Source organism: Platichthys flesus, chromosome 19, assembly GCF_949316205.1.
Source record: "Platichthys flesus chromosome 19, fPlaFle2.1, whole genome shotgun sequence".
Classification (NCBI taxonomy): domain Eukaryota; kingdom Metazoa; phylum Chordata; class Actinopteri; order Pleuronectiformes; family Pleuronectidae; genus Platichthys; species Platichthys flesus.
The window spans coordinates 6,861,890-6,887,841 of NC_084963.1; the positions used below are offsets into that span (position 1 = coordinate 6,861,890).

Sequence of the window (25,952 nt, forward strand, 5' to 3'; positions counted from 1 at the left end):
TGTCCACAGTGCGCACTGGGTAATCCACCGCTGCGCTAAAGATAGAGGAGGAGTGTGCGTGTGTGTGTGTGTGCGTGCGTGCGTGTGTGTGCCCGTGTTTGATTTGCTCCCTTCACGGTCCTCTCCAAAAACAGTAAAAGGTATATAAAATAGAACAGAATCAAATATATAATAAAATAAATATCTCTTCATAGGCTTGTCACAGAGATATGTTTTATTAAACAGTTGTTATTTTATTGCCTTAAAAAAATAAGTAGGGTTAAATTAAACAAGTAATATATTTAAAATTCAAAGTAACAGGACATGAGCACAGAACATCACCACAACTTCATTTAGTAAAAGTATATGTTATTCAATGGATAATACAAGTTACGGAAGCAAAAGAAAGTTCAGTAGCAAAACAAAAGAATCCTTAAATTAAGGCTAATGCTCCTACAAAGCAAAACAAACGTGCAAAATACAGGAAACTAGAAAAGAGGAGAGGAGATGCGCGTTCCGCTTCTGCGCAGGAGATGCGCTGTTTTAATAAAATTTATAAAATTGTAAAGTCCAACATTTTCACCACTTTCTAATTTTCTGCAAATTTTTGTAAGAATTTGAGGATGTTAAAACCCTCAAGAAGCTAATTAATTTGAAGTGAATACAAATAATAATAATAATCCTTACAATTAGGGCCTAACTGTCTGTCAGTGCCTCTGAGTGCTCAGGCCCTAATAAATATAATCAAACATGTAAGAAGTTTCCATCTTTAGATCATTGTTTTTAAACGACTCGTAATGTAAGTTTCCTTTTTCCTTACAGCACCTGAACGCAGCACTTTAATGAGAGACAAGACACAACCATAGGACGCAGGAAGTACGTGACGACGTGATGACGTAAAACAAAAGGTCGTGCTTTCATAAAAACTAATTTTAGAGTTTATGGGCTCATCATTTATTCATCGGTATCACATGAAGCAAAGTGTGTGAGCTCATAATAAAGAAGACGGTGGTGGAAGTCAATGAGCAAATAAAGTGATAGTGGTTCAGCCGAAAGAAGCAGGTGCAGTGAGGTGATGCCTCAGGAGACATTTTAGAAGGAATGAATACACTTCATTTAAACAAACAATTACCATCCATTAATTCTATTTCTCTTTTACCGACAGTCAGGCAGCTGACAGACTCGTCCTGTTTGTTTGGTCAGAGCTGAAAGACACTGACATCCAAACAAATACAGAGGACAGAATTAGAATAGAACAGAACAGAATGTATTGTCATTGTACAAGAGAAAGCAGTTAAACGAAATGAGAAATGCTAATTCCAAAAAATCTACGCAAATTTAGTTAAAAAGAATAAAAACAAGTTTACAATCACACAATAAATAAAATAAAACAGAAGAGTGGTTCCTTCTTTGTTGCTGCACAGAATATATATTGCACTTAAAGATGTTGTGAATATGAACTGGTGGAGTTAAGAAACATCAGAGAATTCTTTGATCCAGGGGAAGAAACTGTATTGGAGTCCATCTGTTGGATGCTCCTGTACCGTCTGTAGCTGAGGTGAACACTATGTGACCAGGATGGGTAGAGTCTCTCATTATTTTCCTGGCTCCACAGAGGAAACACTTCAGCTCCGAAGCATCAGTTAGAAGTGCAGCTGTCAGTCTGGGGTAAAAAACTAAAAATGCCGCATTTATCCTGCAAGAAATACCTGTTAGTGAATTAACTAAGTTATAAACTAATGTGCCTAACTGAAGAAATTTCTTATTATAGCAAGAGAAAAAATCTGCACGGTCACTATGGCTACTGAATAAAAACCTAAGAGAAGGATGTTTTGTCTCCATGGTGCAGCGATAAAACCCTCCATTTGTTTCCAGTTGGAATAACATTGCAGAGTAAATCCTCAAATACGGAAATAAAAGCAGAAATACAGGTTAGAAATTGTGATTTTTGAGTTTATTGACGGCATCGCCTGAGCTCACAGTCAGAAACTGAACAGAGAGGATATGGAAAAGGAAACCGGAGCCTTGTCATGCATCTCTTTTGGCACTTATTCAACTTCAGCCACTGATCAACAGAAACCATAGAAAACAGAATTAAAATTAAATAGCCTGAAATGTAATAATATAAGAAAAAAGCCCCCCCCCCCCCCCTCTCCTGTCCATGGACCTTTTTTCCTGTGATTAGTTACACACAGTCCTGAGGTATACGGGTTGGGCAGTGCCTCACACAGGCTCAACACACAAATAGAAAGTCATGTTGTATTAGGACTAGAAATAAACTCAGCAGCATCTGGAAAAGGTCCACTGTACAAAACATGGCAGAAAACACACACTGCTTCTCCCACACAAACTACAGCCCACATCTCATGAACCACCAAAACCCCAAAACACGTGCAACAAATTATTAGTGAGAAAAAAGCAATTGAATATGAACAAACTAATTAAAGCGTGATGCATCTTTCTCAACTATTGCATGAAATCATTATACTTAATGCCCCCCAAAACAATGTCATTAGTGTAGCGTGTGAATGAGGGAAAGACTAATACATTTCTAATTTAAAAAAAACTTAAAATCTTAAATTAAATCTTGAAAAACAAAAACTAGAGAGAAGATCCTTCCAAGAGATAAGCTGAGTACATTTGTGTTAGTCATGGTTTTGAAACAATGTGCATGACAACAATTGTTTTTTACAGTTTGCATTTCGTATGATGTAAAACTTGCTGTACTCCAGCACTCCTTATGGACATCTCTATGGCAACGAACACACAAGCATTCTTCAACTTATATCTAAGTGAGGACACTCATTGACATGATGCATTTACCAGCCCCTTAACCATCATTACTAATTGTTGAACCCTGACATTAAAACCAAGTCTTTTAACGCTCAAACAAGCCTTAGAAAAAGTGATCAGCGGCCAAAATGTCCTCACTTTCCAAAAGTGTCCTCACTCAAGGTCTATGCTAAAAAATATCTTCACAAATATATAAGTACAATCATACACACACACAATCACACAAACAAATGCAAAGAAAGGCTGAATGGTCATTTCTGTTTGGATCTAACACAGATGATCATACCCGTGTTTCAAAGTGCAAAGCAGTCAGAGACCGCAGACCAACCTGTGATACTGCATCTGGAGCGAAGCAGAGCAACTGCACACTTCATTCTTTTCAAGAAAATCAGCTTTGGTCATTTTACGATGTTTTTATGATGAGATGAGAATTCACCGGATGACAACTATGTAAAGATTTGAGAGGGTTTTGAATGATCGCAAGGATGTTTTGGTGAGATGCTTTCTCAGGTATTACAGTTGTTACACATCTTGCACGCACACTTTAGCAAAACACACACACACACACAATTCCCTGAAGTTGTTTACTATTAAAAAGCAAAATAAACTTTCCAACTTGGCCCCAGTTCTTCTCCTTCATCTGCCAACATTATATTACTGCGAGGTAAAAACTGCTAACACCACCTACTGGCCAAATAATTAATTATCACAGACTATTTAACAGTACTTTTTCATGTGAAAGGTGCAATCTAGATCAAAAACAAACTGCATTGCATAAAAACATAGCCGTTTTTTGTTGCCTTATCTATGTTCTTCTCCTCTAAGTTGAGGTAAGTTTTAATTGTTGTTAATGATCTATGTCATAATCACTGTGTGCACCTTCTATGTGCCTACAGCAATACTACAGGCTCGGTTAAGGAATCCCCAGCCCAGCCAACTCATTCCTACAGTTTTTGGCCTTTAAACTACTTTAGTTTAATTGCCTGCACCACACAGAATAAAAGCTACAACTGACCGACCTTCTAATAAATATAGAATCATGTTTCAAAGTCAAGGCAGGATATGAGTGGGGCCATCACACTGCTTGGCTGTAAACATGCAGGCTGGGTCAGTTAGGGCTCCATGTGGGGCAGTGAGGGGCTCCGAGGCACATGCCACTCTGAAACTGACAAGGATCAGTGTTCGGAACTTGGCTGCTTCATGGTCGGGGATTTATGTCTGGTCCGGAGTTTGTCGGTGGAGAGGAATCTGCTGAACATGGTTCAGTCCTTTCATTCTCTGTCGCCTTCGAGCAGAACTGCTGCTGCTGCTGTGAAGATTGTTCTCCTCTGAGCTCATCTTCATCTTGGAGAAGCAACTCTTCTTTATCCAAGATAAACTCCAGTGTGGGTCCTCTGGCTTCCCCGTCCTCCAGCTCCCCCTCCTCTGCGAGGCGGAGTTTGATGTTCATGCCAAAAGGTTTGTCTACCTTATCTGGAAAAAGAAGAGGAGGAAAGACAGAGAAATTAATCCATGTTCATAATAGTGAAATGAACATGTCAGCCAGTGCAAAGGTGTGACTCATGGTTGTGTTTTCAATGGATTCTCAACAATGATTGTGTATATATGTATAAATATTAACTGTTTTTGAAGATTTAGGTCTTCAATACAAAGACCCTTGGTGCTCTTACAGGCAGGGGAAGTTCAAAACTATTTCAAAGACGGTTGATTGGATTTGCTTATAAGAAAAACATAGGCCATGACCACCTTCTCCTTTAAATCTGCCTCCTCCTGCCTCTCACCGTGTCCCATCTGCCTCTCCTTGGGCAGCAGCAGCACATCCACATTGTTATGTTCCTCCAGAGCATCAGTGAGCACTGCACCCTCACGGCTAAACAGGAAGACCAAAGCCAGATTAATGTCTTCAGTGGAGTCTCCATCGCCAACCATCTGGAAGAGGGGAGTCTCCTCGCTATTACTTCCTTCACGGTGGTCTAAAAAAAATGAAGGTACATAAATCACTGGATTCACTTTTGACAGTGTTTAGGTTTTACTAAACTCTGCATACTTAGCAGTACTGGAGGCAGAATTACGATCTTATATCAGGTCCTCACCTATAAAGATGACTGCTATGGCTCTGGCCTCCTGTAGCCAACGAGCCTTTGCAGCAAACATGCAGTCGCCGCGCAGCGCCAGAGCAATGTGGCCTTCAAGTTCACCTGCATTTTCTATTGGCCCACAGGCAGTGTAGGGGGAGACTTTCACAAGTCTGCCCTTTACCTGTGGCACAAGTAGTTATTTTTTAGTTATGGTGCATCTTCAATGGGTGGAGTTTATGTGAAATGCAGGCAAAACAGATAGCGTTTACACAGTTCAAGAAGAAGAGTAAATGTTTTGGCATTGGCTTGATAGTCGTTAATCAGACTGTTTCTATTCTATATGTGTAAATTATACGACTAGTTTCCAAGCTTCGACATTGACACTGCATATTATATTACTGTCCCACTGGAAGCTCACCCCATGCTCCTGTTTGGAGAGGTCCTTTCCAAACTTTGCAGGTCCGGCTGTGAGGACGGTCCGACCCAGAAACGGGGGTGATATGAGCTGGACAATATGAGGCATCACTTCTTCCTCATCCAATGTCTGGCTCAACTCTGCCACAAGTTTCACCCTGTATACTCCTTTATGCCGCTGAAGGGATGAATATAAAAAAAACAACTGGGTTGAATATTATGTATGCAGTGGTCTACATGGAAATCTACATTCCAGGCAGACGTAATTAACCCAATTCTTATAAACCATTTAAATGAGATCAAAAATACATTTTCTACCGCATAAGCACTGATGAAGTAAACACAGAGCAAAGCATGGCTAATAAGATCGTGAAGAAATAATTTGATTATAATTTTGGCAGAACTTCCAAGTCCTTTGAGACATGCACAAAAATACCTTCCGACTCCCAGCGTCCCCTGCTGTGACCTCGTGCAGTGGAGTGAGAGAGATGCCCATGCTTCTCAAAAACTCCACCGGCTCCATGCCGTTATCATGGAGAGGCAACTCGATTTCCCTTGAGTACAAACACACAGGTTAAAACTCTAAATAATGACAACGGTGAACAGGTTCCTCCAATGATTTTACTCTAAAATCAAAAGCCCCATGTGACTGGACAGACCTGACAGGTAAAGGTCGGAAGACTCGTCCCACCCCAGTGAGATATTTGAAGCCGTCCCGGATGGTTTTGGCAAATGAAGGGTTATTGGGAAACAACGTTTCTGTGCTAGGGCAGGAGTGTGTGAACAGATCTTCTTCTTGAGAAATAGGAACAGTCTCCTGGAGAACATAAGCCACAGTTTAACAAACATTTTCAGCCATTACCTTCTCACGATTTACATGTTAAAGTGTCCGTCAGTGTTTTAACTCTACATAACAAATACAGCCATGTCATTTGAAAATACACTTGGTTGAAGTATGAGCTTGCATCAGTCAGAGATCCAACATTAAACCCGGTCCTACAGCGTGTGGACCTGTGTTAGTGATGAGTTCTCACCGTAATGTTTCCTTGACAGGGCGGCTGGGTGATAGAGAGAGAGACAGGGAGGAGGTGAGCCTCTGTGGTGAAGATGTAGTCATCAATGTCGATTGGCAGCTGACTCTTCTCGGAAAACATTAGGTAGAGGTATTTAAACATCTCTGCCAGGAAGAAGGAGTCCATCCTACACAAGTTATAATACACAGAGACAGAGGGTTTAAAAACCTTCACCAGAGATGTTCTGACGTTCGACTACAACCTTTATATCATCAACATTGAAAACCAACACATTTCAGGTGCATTCATGTCTGTAATGGCAATTTTCTCACATGATACCTGTCTTCATGTGCCCCAGTGCGGACATCTTGAACAGCAGCAAACCCACAAGGCACCCTGGTGTAGGCGTTGAGCTTTTCCACAATGGACTGACCCACCCTGAGGTAGTAGGGGTCACCAGTGGCCTGAAAAATACATTTGTATTTTAATACATTTGTTTTATATAGGCGAACACCTGACTCTACTCTGCCTCTATTGTTATACAAACCTCACAGAACTTTTTTAGTGAAGAATACTGTGGAGTTTAACTGTCTGTGACACTGTCCAATCAGCTACTTCACCTTATAGAGGTAGTAGGTGCTTTCTGCAAACTCTGGTCTCAGTAGGTGTTGGCCCCAATGAACTCTGAACTCCGTAGTGAAAGCCTGCAGGGAGATCAACCGAAGAAAGAGAAAGTACTTAGTGACATAAGCTTCTTCTAAAAATCTTATTATGAAAACATGATATGACCTTTTTAACGATACTTAATATTTGTAAACTAAACATTATTAAATCAATAGTTTACCTCTGGCAGAAACTTGTGCTGTTTGGTGACTTGGTAAAGCATCTCGTGAGTCTCAATGGCAGGTTTCAGATCTCCTCTTAGAACCTGTGTGAAAAATACGTCACTCGAGCAAAATGAAATTACTATCACATTACTGGATGTTAATATGATTAACCAAGTGCATCTATAGAGTGCATCTCTCTGACCTGTAAGCCGGGGAAGAATGCCAGGAGGGAGTCCATCCAGCTGCGCACGCTCACAGTGGGGTTGTGCATGTGCACATTGAGCAGCAGGGGAGGCTGACTGATGTACTTCATAATTGCACTGTAGTGCTGTTATAGAAAAACATCATGAAAATTAGATCAGCAAACTGTGGGAAGTCTCCAGTCAATAACAGTATGAAGAAAATCAACGTTGCAATGTGGAGCATGAATACTGCAGGTGCCAGATGTAGGAACTATGTGGAGGGATGGAAAACTTACAACGTTGAACCTCTGCAGAAAAACATTATCACCGAGAAGAATATAGGCCTTCATCAGATATTCATAGTACGAGTCGATACCAGCACCAACTCCACTCTCTGCAAACACAGAAGATACAGCGTTGATTTAGGTCAAATAAAGAGTGTGTCATGTAATTATCAGTCTTCTATATCGTACTGACAGTCCACTTTATGTGTTAGAACATGTGTAGTATTCATCTCTTTCAAGTTTTGATGTTACCACCATGTATGTGTGTGTTTAATTCGCCTCACCTCTCCGGACCCATTCTCCATTATGGATGTTGATGACAGTCCCAACCAAGTCACTTCCTCTCTGTCTCCTCTCCCAAAGGACATCCATAGCCTTCCTAGCATGTTCCTGTAAAACAGAACGGATTTTATCCTTAGAATGTTTCTCAAATGGCATCAGTACTGCATATACTGTGATGCATACTGTAATCCTAACTTAGATCTGAGTCTCTACGCAGGTGTGTATTAGAAAAACACTGCAAAAATAAAAAAGCCTAATTCATAGAGAGGCAGTGGGAGGTAATACCTCAAACACAGACTCTCCTGACAATCTGCTGAGGGCAGCAAACTCCAGGATCATTGTTCCTGCACAGGCTGTGCAGGTGTCCGATTCAGTGCCTGTGCGAGAAAGTGGGTTCTGGACACCATACCTCAGATTCACCTGGTAGAACAAAGAAGGAAAGATGAATGTCTTCGCACTCAGTTCAAACTATTTTTAGTTGGATACTAAAGTAAGAAATCTGTGTTCTTCATTAGTGTTCTCTTTCAATGCAGTGAAAATGATAATGATGATGTTGCATTTACAAAAGATCCAAAATAAAATCCTGTGATATTTATAAATAAATAAGCAGCACCTTAGGGTAGGGAAGGCCACTTGTGGTGTTGAAGGCAGGCAGTAATCGATGGCCCAGTTCTTTGGCCATGTGCAGGAGCTCGTCTTGATACCACTGCATCCTGTCCCCACGCTGACGGAGCAGGTCAGCCATTACATGGCCCCCCAGGAGCCCTCTGAGGAGAAATGAATGAAGAGAAGAAATATTATTAAGTTTTTATTTTAAAATTACAAAATGCAGTAGAAAGATACAACACTATATACAGAAAGACATTTCCGTTAAGTAATGGTATAATCTTGTATTAAGGTGGAGTCAAATACTAAACCTCCCACTGTTATAATTAAAACTAATTTATCAAAAAGTAAATACATACAAAATATGTTTCATACCCCAAAACCCTGATGTTGGTCTCAAACACAGACACCACCACATCGTTGTCCAGGCGTACTTCGCTCACAGTCTTCTTCACTGCGTCCTCAAACTCATCCAGCTTGTTTAAGACCTGCTCACACACAAAAAGAGAGGAACAAATACATCCACTGTTGAAATGAGGGAGAGAAAGTCCAGAAACATATGGTGAGAAAAAAAACAGAAATAGCATAAAAACTACATCTTATGCTAGGAAAACGGAAAAGCAAGTACTCACCACCAGGGTATCAAGGGTGTCAATCAATGTGAGAGAAAACCTACAGAGGAGGAAGAAATGTTATGGTGAGTGGGGGGGCACAGCTTGAGTTGGTGGCCGACTTTTACATTGATCCAATGTATTTTATAATGAGCCACAGACTGTTAAATGTCAAATCTATTGCATCTGTGGTGCAATGACATTATGATGCATGTGATACATAGAGTATATAATTTACAGCCTTCTAGTAAACAGCCATTTTCCTGAAAATTGCCAAAGTATAGGTGTTTTTATACAAACTGTTTTTTTTACCATCTACAATACACAAGTTTAAAAACACTGTAGCTCAGTTCTTTGAAGGAATAGTGTAAGGAGACACAGCAGTCCAAGTGAAACCTGAACTAATGCGGAAAGAGGTCTTTCTTTGAGGAGTTTAACTGCTGTGGCCTCATTAACCTCCCTTGATTTTTCTAGGCTTGTGATAACAGTGGATGATGAACACACTTTCCCAAGGAGTCATCGATGTCCCCTCTGTTGGGTTCCTGGCCCCTGACTCTCCCCCTGCAACTCAGAGGCATCAGTTCATCTGCTGGATAGGCATATTTCTGCAAAAGAAACCAATAGTGATGGTTTAGGCTTCAGATAAAAGTCTACTGAAAATGGGTCATAAAGGAAAGATCGCTGGAGGGTGGAAAATTCTCTAGAGGGAAAAATAAATTAGCAGTCCAATGCTTATGCAACTGAGGACTCCGTCCCACCACTGGTTCAATGAATAAAGACTGCAACGAAGGCCACAATGTATTGGTTATCAGCACTTTTCTTATGTTTTTCCTTCCAGAAAACAGGAAGATGCATATATAAATATAATAACAATAACTTTATTTGTATAGCACTTATTTAAAAAAGGTTACTAAGTGCTTCAGAAAATTCATGGCCAGAAATTAATGAACTGAAATAAAAGGGAATCAATTCAGTTCTATTTCAAGTGCCAAATCTTAAGAAATCCAACAGTCATAACATAAGGTCAAGACTCAAGACCTTAAAATGTATGGAGAAACCCAACAGTTCCCATAATGAGCAAACACTTTGGTGACTCTGGAGAGAAATAGAAGCAAGCATCTTACCATGTAACTCCCGTAAGCATGATCAAACATTTCAACAATTTGGTCCCTGCAAAAAGTGGAAAAACACAAATTAATCAAATGGGAAATGGCCACATATGTTTTTTTAATAGAGACTTTCATAACAACAGATTAGCAGCATCAATATATTTATCTACACATTCTTCACCTGATAACGGTCTTCTCCTCTGGTGTCATGCTGTGGCTCTCCTGACATTGTACCCAGCCCAGGAGACTGGTGATCAGCAGGGTCTTGAACGTCATCATCATCATCATCATCATCATCCCAGTGTCAACAGAGTGGAACCTGCGAAGTGTACTTCTTGTCCCCCTCATGTGTTCTGGCCTCGGGTGAAGGTGGACACTGAAGCTCCGGTCCTTTGTCCAACGTCCACAGAAATTCAAGCAGTACAGCGGGCACAGGTGTCCTCCTGCACGGCCCCAGTGTTGTTCATACCGGTGGAGAGTCCAACTCCATCTCCCTTGTCTCCACTACGGTTGTCCTGTAGTTGATATTGTCTTGTTGCGTCCATCACAGACACGCGCACGCGCCTCCAGCTGACCGCTACCCGTGTTAGAACAACAGGCTACGGCTGATAACACCTCGTAATGTAAGCCTGTGGAGAAAAAACAGAGGTTAGCTGGAGGAAGCTAACGCGCTGCTAACGCTTCTTAAATGTAATAGAATGTGAGGATTAATGAAAGTATGAAATTATAAGGTAGTTACCAAAGTGATGACAGGGTGACACAGTATGGATGCTAACACTGGCTAGCCACCACACAGCCGCTATCCGGCTAACAAGTTGCTAGTTCAACGTCATTCTTTTTTTTTGTTTTAGCAATACTGTCCGTTAGCTTCAAGCTTATCTTTGTTAGACAGTTAGCTCGAGGGAGTTAGCTTCTTCCCCCGAAAACGAACCGTGTAAGGTGGCCGTGTCACACGGTCGACTGGTCGCTGACACGTCCGCACGGAGCTGTCAAAGTACGGGCAGGGTCTCCTCCTCTACCCGGAGGAGGCTGATGATGCCTGGGTCGTTTTTTTTCTCGCCCCCAGCTCAGTTTACATGAAATGTAACCGTTTTCACTTCCGCATTGGTTGCTGATTGGGCAGCTGGTGCTGGCCTCTACCCAGTTACACGTAAGTGGGCGTTGTTTGTTTTCTCTTTAATGACGTCTCTGCCCTCACTTCATAGTTTTTAACAAATCTCAGTTTCCAGTTGGTCCTTCATGTTGTTTTACTTTAGCTGGAGTGAGTTAAGGCTATAAACTGACACATCACAATATGATATAATATAATTATAAAGAGTTGAGTGGATGGCCTATAGGAAGAAAACTAAATCACGGATATGGAGTTTTAACAACCTGTATTCTGTCAATTAGAATTGTGTGATCAATTATGTCGCAGGCAGCAGATCGACCAAGAACAATTACAATGGTGAATCTCCTTTGTCTGCCCTCATTAAAATGTATTTTATTGACTTTAAAAAATGTTGTTTCATTGCTGTCTTATTAATAGAAGCCAGATTGAAAATGTTAGTTCCCTTAACTAGTTTGACTTATTACAATGTGATGTTTCTGTCTAGATTTTTACACCCAATTTATATTGTTCCGTAGGGTGTTTTGAATAAGAGCACTGGTAATTAAAAAACGAACAACGAACTTTGGTTCCTTTACAGCCAGAAAAGCACTCAGGAGGTTCACTTGTTCGTCTTACCTCACCACTTCTGGTTCCTCTCCTTTGCAATATCAATGCAATGTTCCTTTAGGGCCACATGATGTCAGAACTGTTCCTCTTCAGTGTCCCCTTTATTCCTCACCTGGATTTTATACACATTAATTTAGTCGAAGAAAGTAAGTTGAACTCAGGCAGAGTGCACCCTTTGATAAATAAACAGCGACAGCCATGTAGTGACACTCAACACACCTGCTACATTATTTTGGAATTATGGCCCAGTAGCCTGCATTAAACTTATATTATTTACACAGAGCCTAATATATTGATAAGGCTTTGTTTTTTTCCCACTTTAGTTTTGCAACTAGGCAGTGGCACTTATACAAGATGTAAGTCAGACTGAAAACAAACAAACATACTTTTCCTGTCACTCCAGTTCTTCTCTCTCTCTAACTCATGCATGCCCAACTGAAATCAAACAGCACTTCAGACCCACTGTCACAGAGGCTGGTGGTTTACTAGGACTTATGATGACAATAAAAAACTAATTGGGTGCACTAAACAGGATGAAATGCTAATGTTTGTTATTATTATCCAGTGCCTTCACTTAATCCTGAACTTTCATTAGAGATGATCTGATATATAATTTGTGTTTTGCTATGCTTTATTGTTAATGTAATGTTTATAATGTTTTTAAGCAGTTCATCTGTACTTCTATGCTTGTTTTTTTCCCACCGAGCACACTGAATGACCCCTGTGTATGGTAATAAGCTATGCAAATATATTTGCCTTTCCTCTCCTCACATCTGTTCTGTGTTTTAAACTCAAATAGATGCGTTGCAGATTATGTCACTTTATAATAAGATCAGATAAACTGTTGCGGGAGAGAGTCAGGTTACAGAGAAGGATGGAAGATTATAAATCCTGTTTCTAAATCCTGAGTCATGGCAGCTCTGTGTACACACGAGGAGGAGTCAGACGTCTCCATGATTCACCTCCCTCCTCTCGTGGGGTGTTGCCTTCCGGACTTCTGGCTGCAAAAGGTGTGGTGATTTCGTCAAAGTGTGAAATTCCTTCTCGGACATCAACCCTGTATCATCTCGCTTCAGGTAAGAATGAATAACATCAATTATCTTACATCTGATCACAGTTTTGACGCACGCACGCGTTTGTTCAATCCGCTGTTTGATGCGTTTTTACGCATTGTTGATCCGGCACAAAATCGTATTCTTGGCTGCTGCGATCGACATTACACATGTCGTGGGCTTGAGGTTACTCCACTTCGGTTGACAGTCAGAAAAGGGAAGTTATTGTTGAAAAACGCGGAAGTATTTAATCGAATAATCACTGGATTTTGTTTTTTATGTAAGTGTGAGTCAGAAGTGAAAGTCAGAGATGAACTGTGAGAAACGTTTGTGCAGAGACAATCAGAACCAGGAGTCCATTTGTGAGGAAATATGTTAGATCACTATGTAGTGATAAATACTATTTAAGTTCTGTATTATTTTCTCTTCCCTATAGTTGAAGACTTTCTCTAAATACACGAAAATGTCTGTGTGGGTGAGTAATCAAAGAGATTTTATGGTTTAAATTGGATATGAGAAATTATAGGTGGTATTTTAAATATGTGCGTTGCCTCATGTTGTAGGATGAGTTGGATCTGCTCTTAGACTCCCCCTCCTCACTGACTATGACAGTAAGTGGGACATGATATATATAGTATTATCAACAGTATAATAATTGATTGACCACTACATAGGGATCTGTTATGTGCTGTGCTGATCCTGGTTCATGAGCATGTGAATGTGTGTGCCTGTGTTTATCAGTCAGGCTCAAGAGGAACTGTAAAGGACAAGCCAAACTTTAAAGTGGATGAAGATGTGTCCGCACTGAGGAAGGCCATCGAGGGCCTCGGTAAGCTAATGACTGCATCATTATAAGCACATTGTATATTATAAACCCTAAATCAGAGAAACATGTGAAGTACTCTAATCATATAAAGGGTTCTATTTCACTGAGTGTGCTCTTGTGAAAGTTTGTGGAACAAGCTTGACCTTTTATGAAAAGTTGTATTAACTTTCATCTTCCACGTGCAGGGTGAGTTGTAAGCCTGTTTTGTGTCATCCTCTTCTTTACAGGTACGACAGAAAAAACATTGATTGAGGTGTTGACCCAAAGAAGCAATGCTCAGCGTCAGCTTATCGCTAAAGCCTATGAGAAGGCCACAGGACGGGTATTAGACCACTGCATGTTTATCAAAATTAAATATATTAATTCTGGAACCAGGTGAAAATGAGGAGAGGAGTAATATATTTGTGTATTATCAACCTTCCTCCATCAGAAATTAGTAGATGACCTGGAGGGCGACACCCACGGAGACTTTGAGGACTTGTTAGTGGCCTTGGTAACACCCCCTGCTCTCTTTGACTGTCGTGAAGTTATAAAAGCCATCAAGGTAAGATTGTGTGCCGTGAAAAGAAGTTGCAAAGTGTATTTCTGTATACATGAAATGGATTGATGAAATTTGATAATATCCACTTTTTTCTCTAAGAACCACATGATCTTTATTATAGCTATCAGTCACTTTTGTATCTCGTGTTTTGTGAATCCCATGAAGGGAGCCGGCACCACAGACACCACGCTGATAGAAATCTTCTCCTCGAGGTCAGGCAGACAGATCAAAGCTCTGTCCGAAGCTTACCTGGCAGGTCTGTGTTTGTCATGTCACAGAACTTTCCAATTATTGCGAAAACAGATAATTGTCATCTGATTATTCAATCTTTCTTTTGTGTTTCTTTCAAGAAACGGGAAATTCTCTGATTAAGGATCTGAAATCTGAGGTTTCTGGAGAGTTTGGAAAAGGACTGCTCATACTGGCTGAGGTATTGTACATTCAAATTAAAACATAGACATGGTATCAGAGGGTGTTTCCAGAAACTCCCAAACAACACATTTTATTAGGAATCCTATATTCAAAATGTCATGGGAAAAAATGTATGTTCATATTATTCTTCATGCACGATCACATTTTAAAGATTTTTTTATATTGTAAGCAAGTAAGTCAGTTTAAGTAAGTAAACTAACTGGTGAATAGTAAAGAAAAGCTGTTTTCTACAAGATCTGTAATGACGTTAAAAACCAACGTTAAAGGGTTAGGACTTTGAATTGTGACATGGATATTTTTTTTAAATTACAAGATTAAATTAATTTCTATTTCCCTCTGTTCCTCGCCACAGGGGAAGAGAGATGAGAGCACCAATGTGGATGCTGCCAAAGCCAAAGCAGATGCTAAGGTACATTCTCTACATTTAAACCATCGATTGGATTGTTTAGTCAATCCTCGTTTTTTCACGTCCCCTTCTCTTCCCACCCAGGTGCTGTATGAAGCAGGGGAGAAGAAGTGGGGAACGGATGAGGAGAAGTTCATTGACGTCCTGTGTCACAGGAGCATCCCCCAGCTCCGGCAGAGTGGGTCCCCAACACTTTCTGTTCAGTAGTTTGAAAGACATTTAGCCGAAAGCCAAAAAATGGCCACCTCATGGTGTTGCTAAAGATGTAGTCAAAGTCATTATAGTTTGTTGTGGAAATTTATCATGAGCTTTGAATTAATTAATTTCTCAGACCGGAGTTGTCTTTAGATGTTTAATAACTGGCTCTGCTGAGGTTTACACAGGGTCAGCAACTTTACTCAAAGTGAAACCAAAATAAGTTAAAAAGGAGTTTTTTTAAACAATGTGATGAATGGGATACAGAACAGAAAACAAACACAAACCTGCTGCTCTCTGGTACTGTTATAGAAAGAGGAATCAAATCCAGGATACAGCTGCACAATTAAAGATCAACAGTAGGTGAAAGTGATAGATGTTGTATCAGCTAAGTGGACAGAAAACAGTCAAAACAGGAATAAGACATTGATCAAGGGAATTTTCCATTACAGGTTCATCCAATGACATTATAAATAACCGTAAAAGGTTAAATGAAAGTTCATCCAACAGCTGTAGAGATATTTCAGACCGGACCAGTGATCGATAGGTCAACGCAGCCATTCTGTTCTGTTCTGTGCCGCCATAAATTCAAATCAGTTTTTTCAACAATACAACGCAGATGTATTAAAAATCTCTGTGTTGTTTGGGCAGCTCTGGTCGAGTACAAGAGCATCAGCAAGAAGACCTTGCAGGAGAGCATTGAAGGCGAGATGTCTGGAAACCTGGAGATGCTGCTGGTGGCTGTCGGTGAGAAAAACATGTCACTAATTCTCAAAATAAGCCTGAGCTGTGGTCCAATTTTCAATCTTACGTGATAGTGAACCACTGCACAGCCGACACACATCTCACCCGACCGATTTGTCTGTGCAGTGAAATGCGTGAAGAACGTTCCTGCATACCTCGCAGAGGTGCTTTTCAAGAGCATGAAGGTAAGCAGCCAAATCCACATATTGTTTAGATAATCTGTGCCCGTTATCTGCACGGCAGACAGTTGTATTGGTCCCTGCTGGTGTGGAAAGGAATGTTAAGCCCCCGTTTTATTGCTGCTTCTGCTTTGACTAAACGCACAACAGTGGTTGAAAAGCGTCAACAGGCTCATAAGCAGTAATGCAAAGCTATGCAGGCCCAGAAGTGGCTGCTCTTGCACGATACAGGGAGGGGATGAATAATAAAAGTCATCTGCACCTTTTGGTTCATCCAGGGTGCAGGGACCACAGAGAGCATCATCACTAGGATAATCGTCAGTCGCTCAGAGATGGATTTGATGGACATCAGAGTCGAGTACAAGAAGCTGTTTGGACTTTCCCTCTACTCCCAGTTGGAGGTCAGTTCCTACACCCACATACAAATTCAAATCTCTCCATATTACTATAAATGAATGAGGCTAAATGTCAATGCATCTTATTTTAAATGTGGGACAAGAATTTGTTCTAAAACCACAGACACAAATGTTTTTTCCCCTTCCCATCACGTTTCTGCAGTCTGAAGTTGGAGGCAGTTACGGAGACGCCCTCAAGCATCTCTGTGGCCAAGATGACTAACTCCTCCTGCCTCCTGTGATGAGAAACATATGGTTTACAGTGCAGCATTACTCCATTAGAAAAGGGAAGAAGTACCATTCACTGACCATTTCATTCCTCTGATATATTTTCCTAACACTGAAGAACCTAGAAAAGCTTTTTAAAAAGGTGGAATTCCAGTTATATGCAACAAGACGTAGATGTAACTTTAAAACTATGCAAGACAACAAGACTTTAAAAGATGATGTGAAGATGCTGTTAAATATCTTAATGTGTAAAGTTGTCTGTATTCCATGAAACTAATGTAACAGATATCTTCTAGTATATTATGAACAGTTGCACACAAATAGTCATAACTTTCACATTTACCTAAATAAAAATACTATATTTTACTGTGGGATGTGAGTGAGCAATGTGATACAAGACAAGACCAAAGCATTTCTATAAAAATATAAATATTTTATTTTAGAGTTTTGTTCATGTTGCTGTAACCAACTCCTACACAGGTCATCAGGACCTTGTCTCCTCCTTTCCTTTCGTCGTCTAACGGCTTCTGGACCTCGATCTTGAACATGATCTGGAAGAAATCTCTAATGTGTTTGAGGAACTCGATTCTGTAGAAATGGCAAAGAGAGAGGAAGCAGAGTGATTAAGAAACAGGATAGGATGCAGGAAATATGGTCACAATGTTAAATAATGACCACAAAACTATTTTTGCAACTAACAATGAAATTGACCTTAAACCTCTTGATTATCAAAAGCCATCCCTTCCTTTTTTTGACATTTGTATGAAAATTTGTCAAAACAACTACTTCTTGAATTGTGGCCAGAGACATGTTCTGCATTGTCTGAGTGATGTTGACGTTTGACTACCAAAACATTATCACTTCATCCTAGAGTCCAAGTGAAGATTTTTGTGGAGTTGTTTACTGTGTTTGAAAGGCTGACATTTGTTTAGCAATGTCAGAGTGACCCCGACCTTTGACCACTAAAAACAAACCCGTTCATCCTCGAGTCCAAGTAAACATTTGTGCCAAATCTAAAAAAGAATCCCCCAAAGGTCACATTCACAAGAATGTGGCAAACAACCTGACGACCTAATGCCTCAGGCTGCGGCTATTTGCTGACATCGAGGCATTAATGTAGGAAATTAAATTCCAAATTAATTTTTATACATTTCTGCTTATGGCATATCCCAAAAGCCAGGTGTTAACTTTTAAGATTGATCAAATATATATTAAAAATATCAATAAATGAAATACATTAAGATTCTACAACATGGTGTGCTGGTTCTACTTTAGGTTTTCTGCTTCAAGTGAGCTAAGAAGTCAAAATCAATCCTCTGTCTCTAATGCACTGTGCAGTCTTAAAGTTAGGATGTCATACAATTAAGTATAAGGGAAAGACATTTTATATTAACAGAGACAAGCAAAACAATTATTTAAATACATTCAAACTGTATTCAAATCGCAGCTCTTCAGAAAACAGCAGTGACATTGTTACCTGTGTGAGGGGAAGAAAGGATTGTGATGGCACTGCCAATCTTCAGTTATCATAGTACTGTACTTGAGAGGAACACAGCACCGGTACCATGATAACTGAAAATGGACAGTTCATAGTTCGATCCTGGTTAGTGGTGAAGATGACGTCTGAAATTAACTCTGTGGTCATTCAATCATTAGACACTTGTATTTGATTTAGTTCTGTCATTTATCATAGAAACATTTTTTGATGTAAATATGTTTCATCAGACCTTCAGCAAGAAGCTTTGTACAGAGAAAAAGTTGCAAAAAAAATACATACATTTACTTTTAAATAACTATAATGCACAATTGGCATTTCATATTTATATTAATTCATTAAAGTCTTTCAGTTGTGCTTAGTGACTTGTTTACCATGAACTGCACTAATTCTCTTAAAAGAATGAAAATTATAAAAATCCATACACTAGGCTCACGATTTATGTGAATATGTATCACATCTGGTGTTCATTAGTTCAGTTCATTGTGTTTCACTGTCACTGTCTAGGAGAGGCCTGGTAGAAGAGTAACTAAATGTGATGTTGTGCATTTGTTTATTAACTCGTTTGTAAAGTTCACTGGGACAATGACTTACGTGTACGGGGAGAGGGGTCCGAGCAAAACCTTCGATACGTCCTGCTGGCCAAGGGTCATCAAGAGCAGTGCCAGGCTCTGATTGGACGAATCCACGCAGCCACCCTAAAACAGAGAAAGGGGAGGGGCGACGCGGTTCAGCAACAAAAACAACAGAGACATACGTCATGGAGGTGATTAGGAAGAACTCAGCAACCCCCTGACCTCCAACAGTGGGCATCTATGTTTGGAAAAACACAGTGGGAATCTCTGGACACTGAATTAATGTCTCCAACTCAAACACAGATCAACTGGGAGAAAACTCGCCCAGAGCTGCAAGCACATTTGAGGAAGGTCATTTGTTTACAGTTTTTCGGAGGCAGGCGTTGTGGCTTCAGGTTCCAACCGCAGCCGATCTCCTCACATGACACTTCCTACTGATGGGCCCCTAAATAATCCTGCGTTTTGCTGCTCCTGAAAACCTGACCTCTCCTCTCTGCACGTTGCCCAATTGTGTCCCTTTCCTTAGACATATGAGATATTCAGAGGACAGAGAATCCACTCTCCGGGTCCAAGTGAGCAGATGCCATCCTGATTACTCTATGTGCTATTTCCCAGCCAGTATGAAGAGGAATTTTCTAGACCGGACACACCCAAAGAGGATTTTGGAAAGTGAAGGAAACTTGAAAATGGCCGTGATGTGTGACTGCAGCTACGCAGGATCACTGTGGTTCCATTGTCAGAGAGCATGTGGCGCAGTCACTAATATGATTTAATTAGATAATCAAATCACTAAGACAGTGACAGAAATATGGCAACGTGGGCTTAAAAGTTGATGGTGTTTTTTTTGCTAAAAACATCCCATCTTCACCAATTCCTTCTTTGGCAAAAAATTCTGACAAATATAATTAAACTTTTGCTCCATAATTCACAACTACGACATCATCACGTTTGTTCGAATCAATTTAAATGATTATTACTTTTAAATACAAAATGATTTTAGTGTTTACTTCCCATTGTCTAGATGCATTAATGAGTTCATTTTCAAGACATTTCAACCGAAACATGCCGTGTTTGCCTCCAGTGAAAAACTCAACTGGGACCTAAAATCCTAAATTGACAAGTGAAGGTTTATCCAGCTTCAACAACTTCTCTTGACATTTTCCATTAAGCACGTTAAGGTCGGCCATGGAGATTAAGTTGTACCCAAGCATCTTACCTTGCCGAATTGCTGATCCGGACTACACAAAAACAAACTACATTAACTCTTCCACCTTTAAAATATTGTCAGGCCCCGCCTCCCATAGGGACATCGTGGTTAAGATGTCCCAAGTCTCTGCCTCTTGGGACAATCAGGCACGAGGCCTTGTGAAAAAGTCCCTTGAATCCCTAAAGGAAACGGCAAAGTCATTTCGAAACCATCAAACAATAAGTCGTTGGAGAAAAAGTCAGGTGGGTCTATATTCCGATGAAAGTGAATTTAGTAAAAAACAAAAAGGAGAAATCTGATGTTTGCAGTGACCATTAGAGTCCTGGTCAACAACCTCTTTCTCAAAGACCGATCCCAACCCAAGCCTGCAAAACATTTCTTGTACAACTGAAGAAAAACAACCAGAGCCTTTCTGAATTAAACACAAACTGAATTTTTTTCGATTCAATTAAATAAATACAATAATCATTATCATCAAAACCTGGTTAAACAATGATTTTTGATTTAACCTTTAGATCCAATATCCACTGTGTTAATACTACTTAATTACGCTTTACTACAAAACTCCCCCATTTAAAGAGAAGATCTTGCTGTAATAAACATTTCCAGAGAGCACCACTCACATCAGCTCCTGTCCAGTGTTGACGTTTCTTCCAAAAACAAAATGTCCATCGTGTAGCGTTGGTTTACTACAAGCAGACTGTACTGATTAACCCTAAAACAAACAGACCTGCGCACAAACACAGAACGCCCATGCCCTTTAATGCAAGTCCGGCTAATTTCTTTCCCTTTCTTGGTTTAAAAAAAAGAACAGTCCATGGTTACCAATTGGCAGATTGTTAATAATCCACCATGCTCCATGTCCGCTGAATGGAAGTGTTTGCTCCTTGCTCTGTGGCTTGGGAGTTAAGAAGACGCATTCAACAATATTGCTCTTTCAGAGTTAATCAGCTCTACCCTGACCAGCTAACTGGACTCACATGGCCCCGATGAGAAAGGGCTGAGAGGCAGAGCCATGCGGAAGCAAACAGAAGTCACAGAGTCACTGGATCTTATTGTGTGTATTCTGATGAAGTGAGCTCTTTTCCCCCCTGTGTGACATTATCTGTGCCTGTATATGTTTATAGTAAGTTACTGTATCTTGCAATTACTGTTGTGAGTCACACCTGAGGACAATCTACATGGACATGAAAGCTATAATTATTAATGCGGTTTTATTGCCTGAAACCCAAAGAAAGGACAGTGTACAATTTATAAAACAAGGGTGATCTTTGTTGATTTTGTTAAGAAAGTCTTAAAGTCTTAGGTCCGTCTGTTGAAGAGAGCTGCAAGTCACTGTCCCCTGATTTTGACAGAGAATAATTCATGAATTTAAAAGATGGTGCTACTTACTATACAAGAGCTTTTGTTCTTTGATTGTCAATCAGTATCTTTATGCTGTCATTTAGCTTTTTGAGAGAATTCCATGGATAACATAATTATTTTTGTTTTTGTAAGGAAAAAGGCCCCTGGGCAGACGGTCTTTAACCAAAGCAGCAGATTAATAACTGTGTGGTCGTCCTGAGAGAGATAAAAAAAAAACATCTGCCATCTTCAGCGTCTCTGGATAAAACAATAAAGTTTAAACCCTAACATTTATAACATACGCACTTACAGGGCGGTTTCGAATGGAAACGCCCTTTAGTTGCTTTCTATGTCTTGGGACAGCCCACAAACTTCTTCTCAGTCGAATTCCTGACCGGGGTTGACGCTCATTATCCAGAGAACGTGGTAAACAACGGCAGTAAATGTCATTGCTGCTCTTTGAGTTTATTATGCCTGTGTATGTCAGGTATTCCCCAAGAATTCTGAATTGTGCATCGACAGAAAACTGGTTCTCCAGCTGCTGCGTGCAGTGTCTTCCTATCATCTTACAGAAATAATGGATTATTTTCCAGTACAGATAATAAATTAAAAATGTTATAAATTATAACACTACACCTTTGGAAATGTATTCAATAAGACTTTGGTGTTGAAATCTTCTGTAAACCCATATGAGGCTTGTTGGATGACAGAAGGAATGGCAGTTGTGTTTTAGATCAGTTAGGTGATCAAACCGCCCTCAGCAGCATGAGAGAAACAGAGACACAGGAAACCTTGTGTGGACAAAGATGTGAGCAAATGCACCAATGAGCAAAGGTTCTTGTTTTGCTAAAGCCACCCTGGTTAAATTCCGTCTCCCACCCGTACACACAAATCACATATTCACTCTTTGTTAAGTAAAGACGCTCTTTCCTTGTTCAACAGAACTGATAAATCAGCCGTCAGATTGATCCGGGCAGATATATGGTACTTTGGACCTCAACCTGCGCTCATGAGGACAATTAAAAGAAAATGTCTTGAGATAAATCTGCAGACTTCATCGTCAAGATACTTTAGTTTCTTTTTGTTTACTAGTGGACATGTTTTTCAAATTAAGATAAGTGAAGAGGAGATCTCCGTATATCTATATTTTTAATATTTAGAGTATATTATTAGATCGGGGAATTTTAAATGAATTTGTATTATAAATGCTGGGATTTACTGTTCTTACCCGATAAATCTCCTCTAAGAGCAGCTTGGCACAGTTCGTCCCGAGGTCCTCTGGCAGTATGATGTCTCCCTGCCCCTGAGGCGTGGACGACATCTCGGCACTGAGGAAGGAGCCGTTCAGCGTCTCAGCCACGAGCGTCAAGCCGAAACCTGGAGACCTGAAAATTAACAGACATAAATCACTGAGCATCTATTTGTATGAGACTAACAGACACATATGGAATAGCTGAAAACCACTGGCTAATGTATATAATGGACATTGAGGTACTCACTTGCCAGAGCTGGCTCCTTTCATGTGGTCTGTGTAGATGTAGATGTCGGGAATGAACTTGTTGAGGATGCTTCTGGCTGAGTCCACTATCCTGTTCGCCATCTGAGGAGAAACTCGCACCGAATATCTGGGTTTGGAAAGTTAAGGCTCTTTCACAACTCAGTTTGTCAAAAGGGTAACGACATAATTAAGAAAAATAAAAAGTTGATGATAAAAAAAGTGTTTCTCATAAACGGCTCAAGAAACAACTCACTGGCATCTGATACAAATACCTTTAAAACCAAGGGGGCATTGTGGGCCTTCATCGTGTTAACTATAGCTGTTTTTTGGTATTCACAAAGAGATAAGATGAAAAATAAGTTTGTCAATAATTAAGTCAAAAGAAAATTCTTCAACTATTTTGATATTAAATCCATTGCTTAAGTTCTTTATTAGCAAGAAGTCCACGATCAGGTTTCTCTGCTGCTTTTCTTTGTGTTATAGATTTGTAAACTTTGAGAAAACAAAACATCTGCTGTGTACAGATGAACCACGGCCTGAGAAGGATACGCCATTCCTCTGATCCTCTTGATCTTTCCTGGGTCTGTGAACTGCATTGGTCTGATGGTTCTGCGGACAGGACATGTGAACACCACCTCTCCGCCCCCACCCGGTGCCATCCCCCTCTTCACCACCTGAGGGAGCAAGAAAGAGAGAGTGGGGTTGAGCGAAGTAGCAGGAAAAACTATATATTTTTGCATTTGCTGGAACATCAAATAAAACATATGGATATTTTATGCTTTTTAAAGTGCAACATGATGTCTTCACCTTGAGATCAAAACCCTCTCCATCAATGCCAAACTTCTTCATCAGAGGAAGAGCAGTGGACTTCAGCATGTCGACCTGAAGCAGACAAACAGTGTTAAAAATCCTAATATCCATCCCAACATGTCTGCAAAGGATTAAAAACTGCAACCACCTAATGGAAAGCCAAAATAAAAGAACAAAAAGTCTGCACTGGATAATTTTTCATCTCGATAACAACAAGCACTGATGCTGCTCAGTGTTTCCATGACAACGCTTCTCTGTACTGTCTTCTGGTTTGTTGACATTATCCTCTTCTTTTTTTTTTTTTTATGCTAAAAGGGCAATAAATGGGTGATGCAGTGTCTGAGTGCTTCACTTGAGGACATAAAACATGTAAACAAAGTCAGTGACCACGGATTTTCAGATAAAATCAGAGTCAATTTTCTGAATTGTTAGAGATTCAGCCTGGATGTGACCCTGACCTGTTGTGGTTTGTTCTACAGACATCAGCTCTTCTCTGCAACACAGCTGACACTGGCAGATCACTGCACATAATGATGTGTGCACAAGAGGGCAGTGTCCTTTTGGATTGAGGAGGCGTGCACTTATCCACAACATGGTTTACATATTCTCTGCAGAGGCATGAATCAGGGCCACACCCAGTTTGATCATGAGAGTTGAGTCATGAGAAAAGCAGACGGACAAATGTAGGAGACAACGAGTACAAGTGTGTTTCTCACAGACGGGTCGACTGGGTCGTTGGTGACTCCTCTCAGAGTGGCCTTCAGGGAGTTCTTCATGAATGGAGCCAGCATGAGCAGCGCTTCCAGGTAGTAACCGATGGAGCGCTGAGGGCTGCAGTCGTGTTCCACCACGCCTCCATACAACAAGCCAGGCTGGTAGAATAACACAGTGCCTTGAGGAGAGGGGAGAAAAAACGAGGACAGTGAGTTCCACACTTTCAGACATCCACAGAACTACCCACATTTTCCTAGAATATCCCAGAGAGTCTGTATGTGAGACCATGTTCCGGGGCTTTGATGACTTTTCTGACATGTGACGGATGTGAAATTGTAGAGAATATGAAACAACATGATTATAAGGGGGGGGGGAATAATGGAAAACACTGCATTACTTCAGGTTAAATCTAAATTTGTCTGTTAGTGAATCTCTCAACACATTTTCACAAACTGACAGTAAACCCAGCTCTCTTACAAACCACAGGGTCAGCAGTTTAACCTCATGTCATCATTCACCTGTTTGGTTGATCTCTATTCTGGAGCCATTGGTCACTTTGTCTAAGAGTCTGATGAAGCTGGCCTCGAAATCTGCAGAGGAAGGAAAAACACAGTGACGCAAACAACAACACATGTTTTCTTAGTTTAAGCAAAGTCTACCATAACTTACTAAATGTCAGCAATAACAACAATACTATAAATAAAACCAAATGCGTTATTTAGCGTTTCTTCCCCCCATTTTGCACCAGAAGATGAGAAGTCAATAAAGTCCTGATCATAACACTGGAAACTTCTGACGATCCTCACTCACATGTGTCGAGTTAAAGTCACCAAAATGGAATAAACAACATCTCCCTTCTTGCAACAATAACAACAACACCACCACCACCACACAAACTCACTGCAGCAGGCTGTTGTTGCCTTCGTCCCACACTACCCGCAACCATCCCCTCGCCCCCACCCACGCCCGACGCCCTGTTGACCAGCCTCACTCCCCAACTGCGTAACAGCTAGCGCGCTAGCCTCGGTGCTAACTGCGACGCCACACGCGGGTGAGCGGGGGCAGAGAGAGAAGGAGACTCACCGCGCAGCCCCGGGTCGTCCTCCTTCCAGCGGATGCCCTTAATCTTCACCCGCTTCCCGCTGAGCGTGGACAGCACCAGCCGCTGCCTGAAGAAGTTGCAGCCGTCGTAGTCCAGTCCGTGGCTGGCCATGCTGTTGTTTGTGTTCGAGCGTCAGTGGGAATCCAGTCCACGTGTGTTGGTCCAGGAAGACGCGTGTGGTGGGAGGGGACGGGTACGGCAGCGCGCGAGGGACATAAGCGATTGTTTTTTTTCCTTCTGAACAGTGCCGTGCTGTGGCTAGACGCTAGGTGGCGCCAGATTAATATTCAGTAACACAAAGTGGGCGTGGTTGG

The 25,952-nt window shown here is 40.7% G+C and overlaps 3 protein-coding genes across 4 annotated transcripts; 1 reads left to right on the forward strand and 2 right to left on the reverse strand.

Annotated features, from left to right (window-relative positions):
- Window positions 1–1,911: 1,911 nt before the first annotated feature.
- Window positions 1,912–11,266, reverse strand: si:ch211-282j22.3 (ER degradation-enhancing alpha-mannosidase-like protein 3). 2 transcript variants are annotated; one of them, XM_062412854.1, is made up of 21 exons: window positions 11,110–11,266; window positions 10,360–10,807; window positions 10,194–10,239; window positions 9,574–9,674; window positions 9,091–9,130; window positions 8,834–8,946; window positions 8,466–8,619; window positions 8,138–8,272; window positions 7,855–7,960; window positions 7,583–7,680; window positions 7,307–7,432; window positions 7,122–7,205; window positions 6,898–6,981; window positions 6,617–6,741; window positions 6,299–6,464; window positions 5,924–6,081; window positions 5,701–5,818; window positions 5,269–5,442; window positions 4,866–5,031; window positions 4,554–4,745; window positions 1,912–4,245 (listed from the first exon to the last, which is right to left on the reverse strand). In XM_062412854.1, exons 2-21 carry the CDS (start codon window positions 10,524–10,526, stop codon window positions 3,971–3,973), a joined length of 2,628 nt encoding a protein of 875 aa, XP_062268838.1. In that variant the 5' UTR covers window positions 10,527–10,807; window positions 11,110–11,266; the 3' UTR covers window positions 1,912–3,970. The 2 variants fall into 2 exon arrangements, with proteins under 2 accessions (XP_062268838.1, XP_062268837.1); XM_062412853.1 differs by having other exon boundaries at window positions 10,918–11,262.
- Window positions 11,267–12,843: 1,577 nt separating this feature from the next.
- anxa3b (annexin A3b) lies at window positions 12,844–17,259 on the forward strand. The gene is made up of 14 exons (XM_062413039.1): window positions 12,844–12,971; window positions 13,384–13,422; window positions 13,511–13,558; window positions 13,689–13,776; window positions 14,001–14,095; window positions 14,204–14,317; window positions 14,480–14,570; window positions 14,665–14,744; window positions 15,099–15,155; window positions 15,237–15,330; window positions 15,999–16,094; window positions 16,218–16,276; window positions 16,549–16,671; window positions 16,829–17,259. The coding sequence occupies exons 2-14, from the start codon at window positions 13,411–13,413 to the stop codon at window positions 16,886–16,888; spliced, it is 1,017 nt and encodes a 338-aa protein (XP_062269023.1). The 5' UTR covers window positions 12,844–12,971; window positions 13,384–13,410; the 3' UTR covers window positions 16,889–17,259.
- Window positions 17,260–17,305: 46 nt separating this feature from the next.
- rcl1 (RNA terminal phosphate cyclase-like 1) lies at window positions 17,306–25,827 on the reverse strand. Its single transcript, XM_062413037.1, has 9 exons — window positions 25,620–25,827; window positions 25,055–25,126; window positions 24,539–24,714; window positions 23,820–23,894; window positions 23,562–23,686; window positions 23,014–23,139; window positions 22,743–22,899; window positions 18,983–19,086; window positions 17,306–17,481 (listed from the first exon to the last, which is right to left on the reverse strand). Exons 1-9 carry the CDS (start codon window positions 25,747–25,749, stop codon window positions 17,328–17,330), a joined length of 1,119 nt encoding a protein of 372 aa, XP_062269021.1. The 5' UTR covers window positions 25,750–25,827; the 3' UTR covers window positions 17,306–17,327.
- Between the last annotated feature and the right edge of the window lie 125 nt (window positions 25,828–25,952).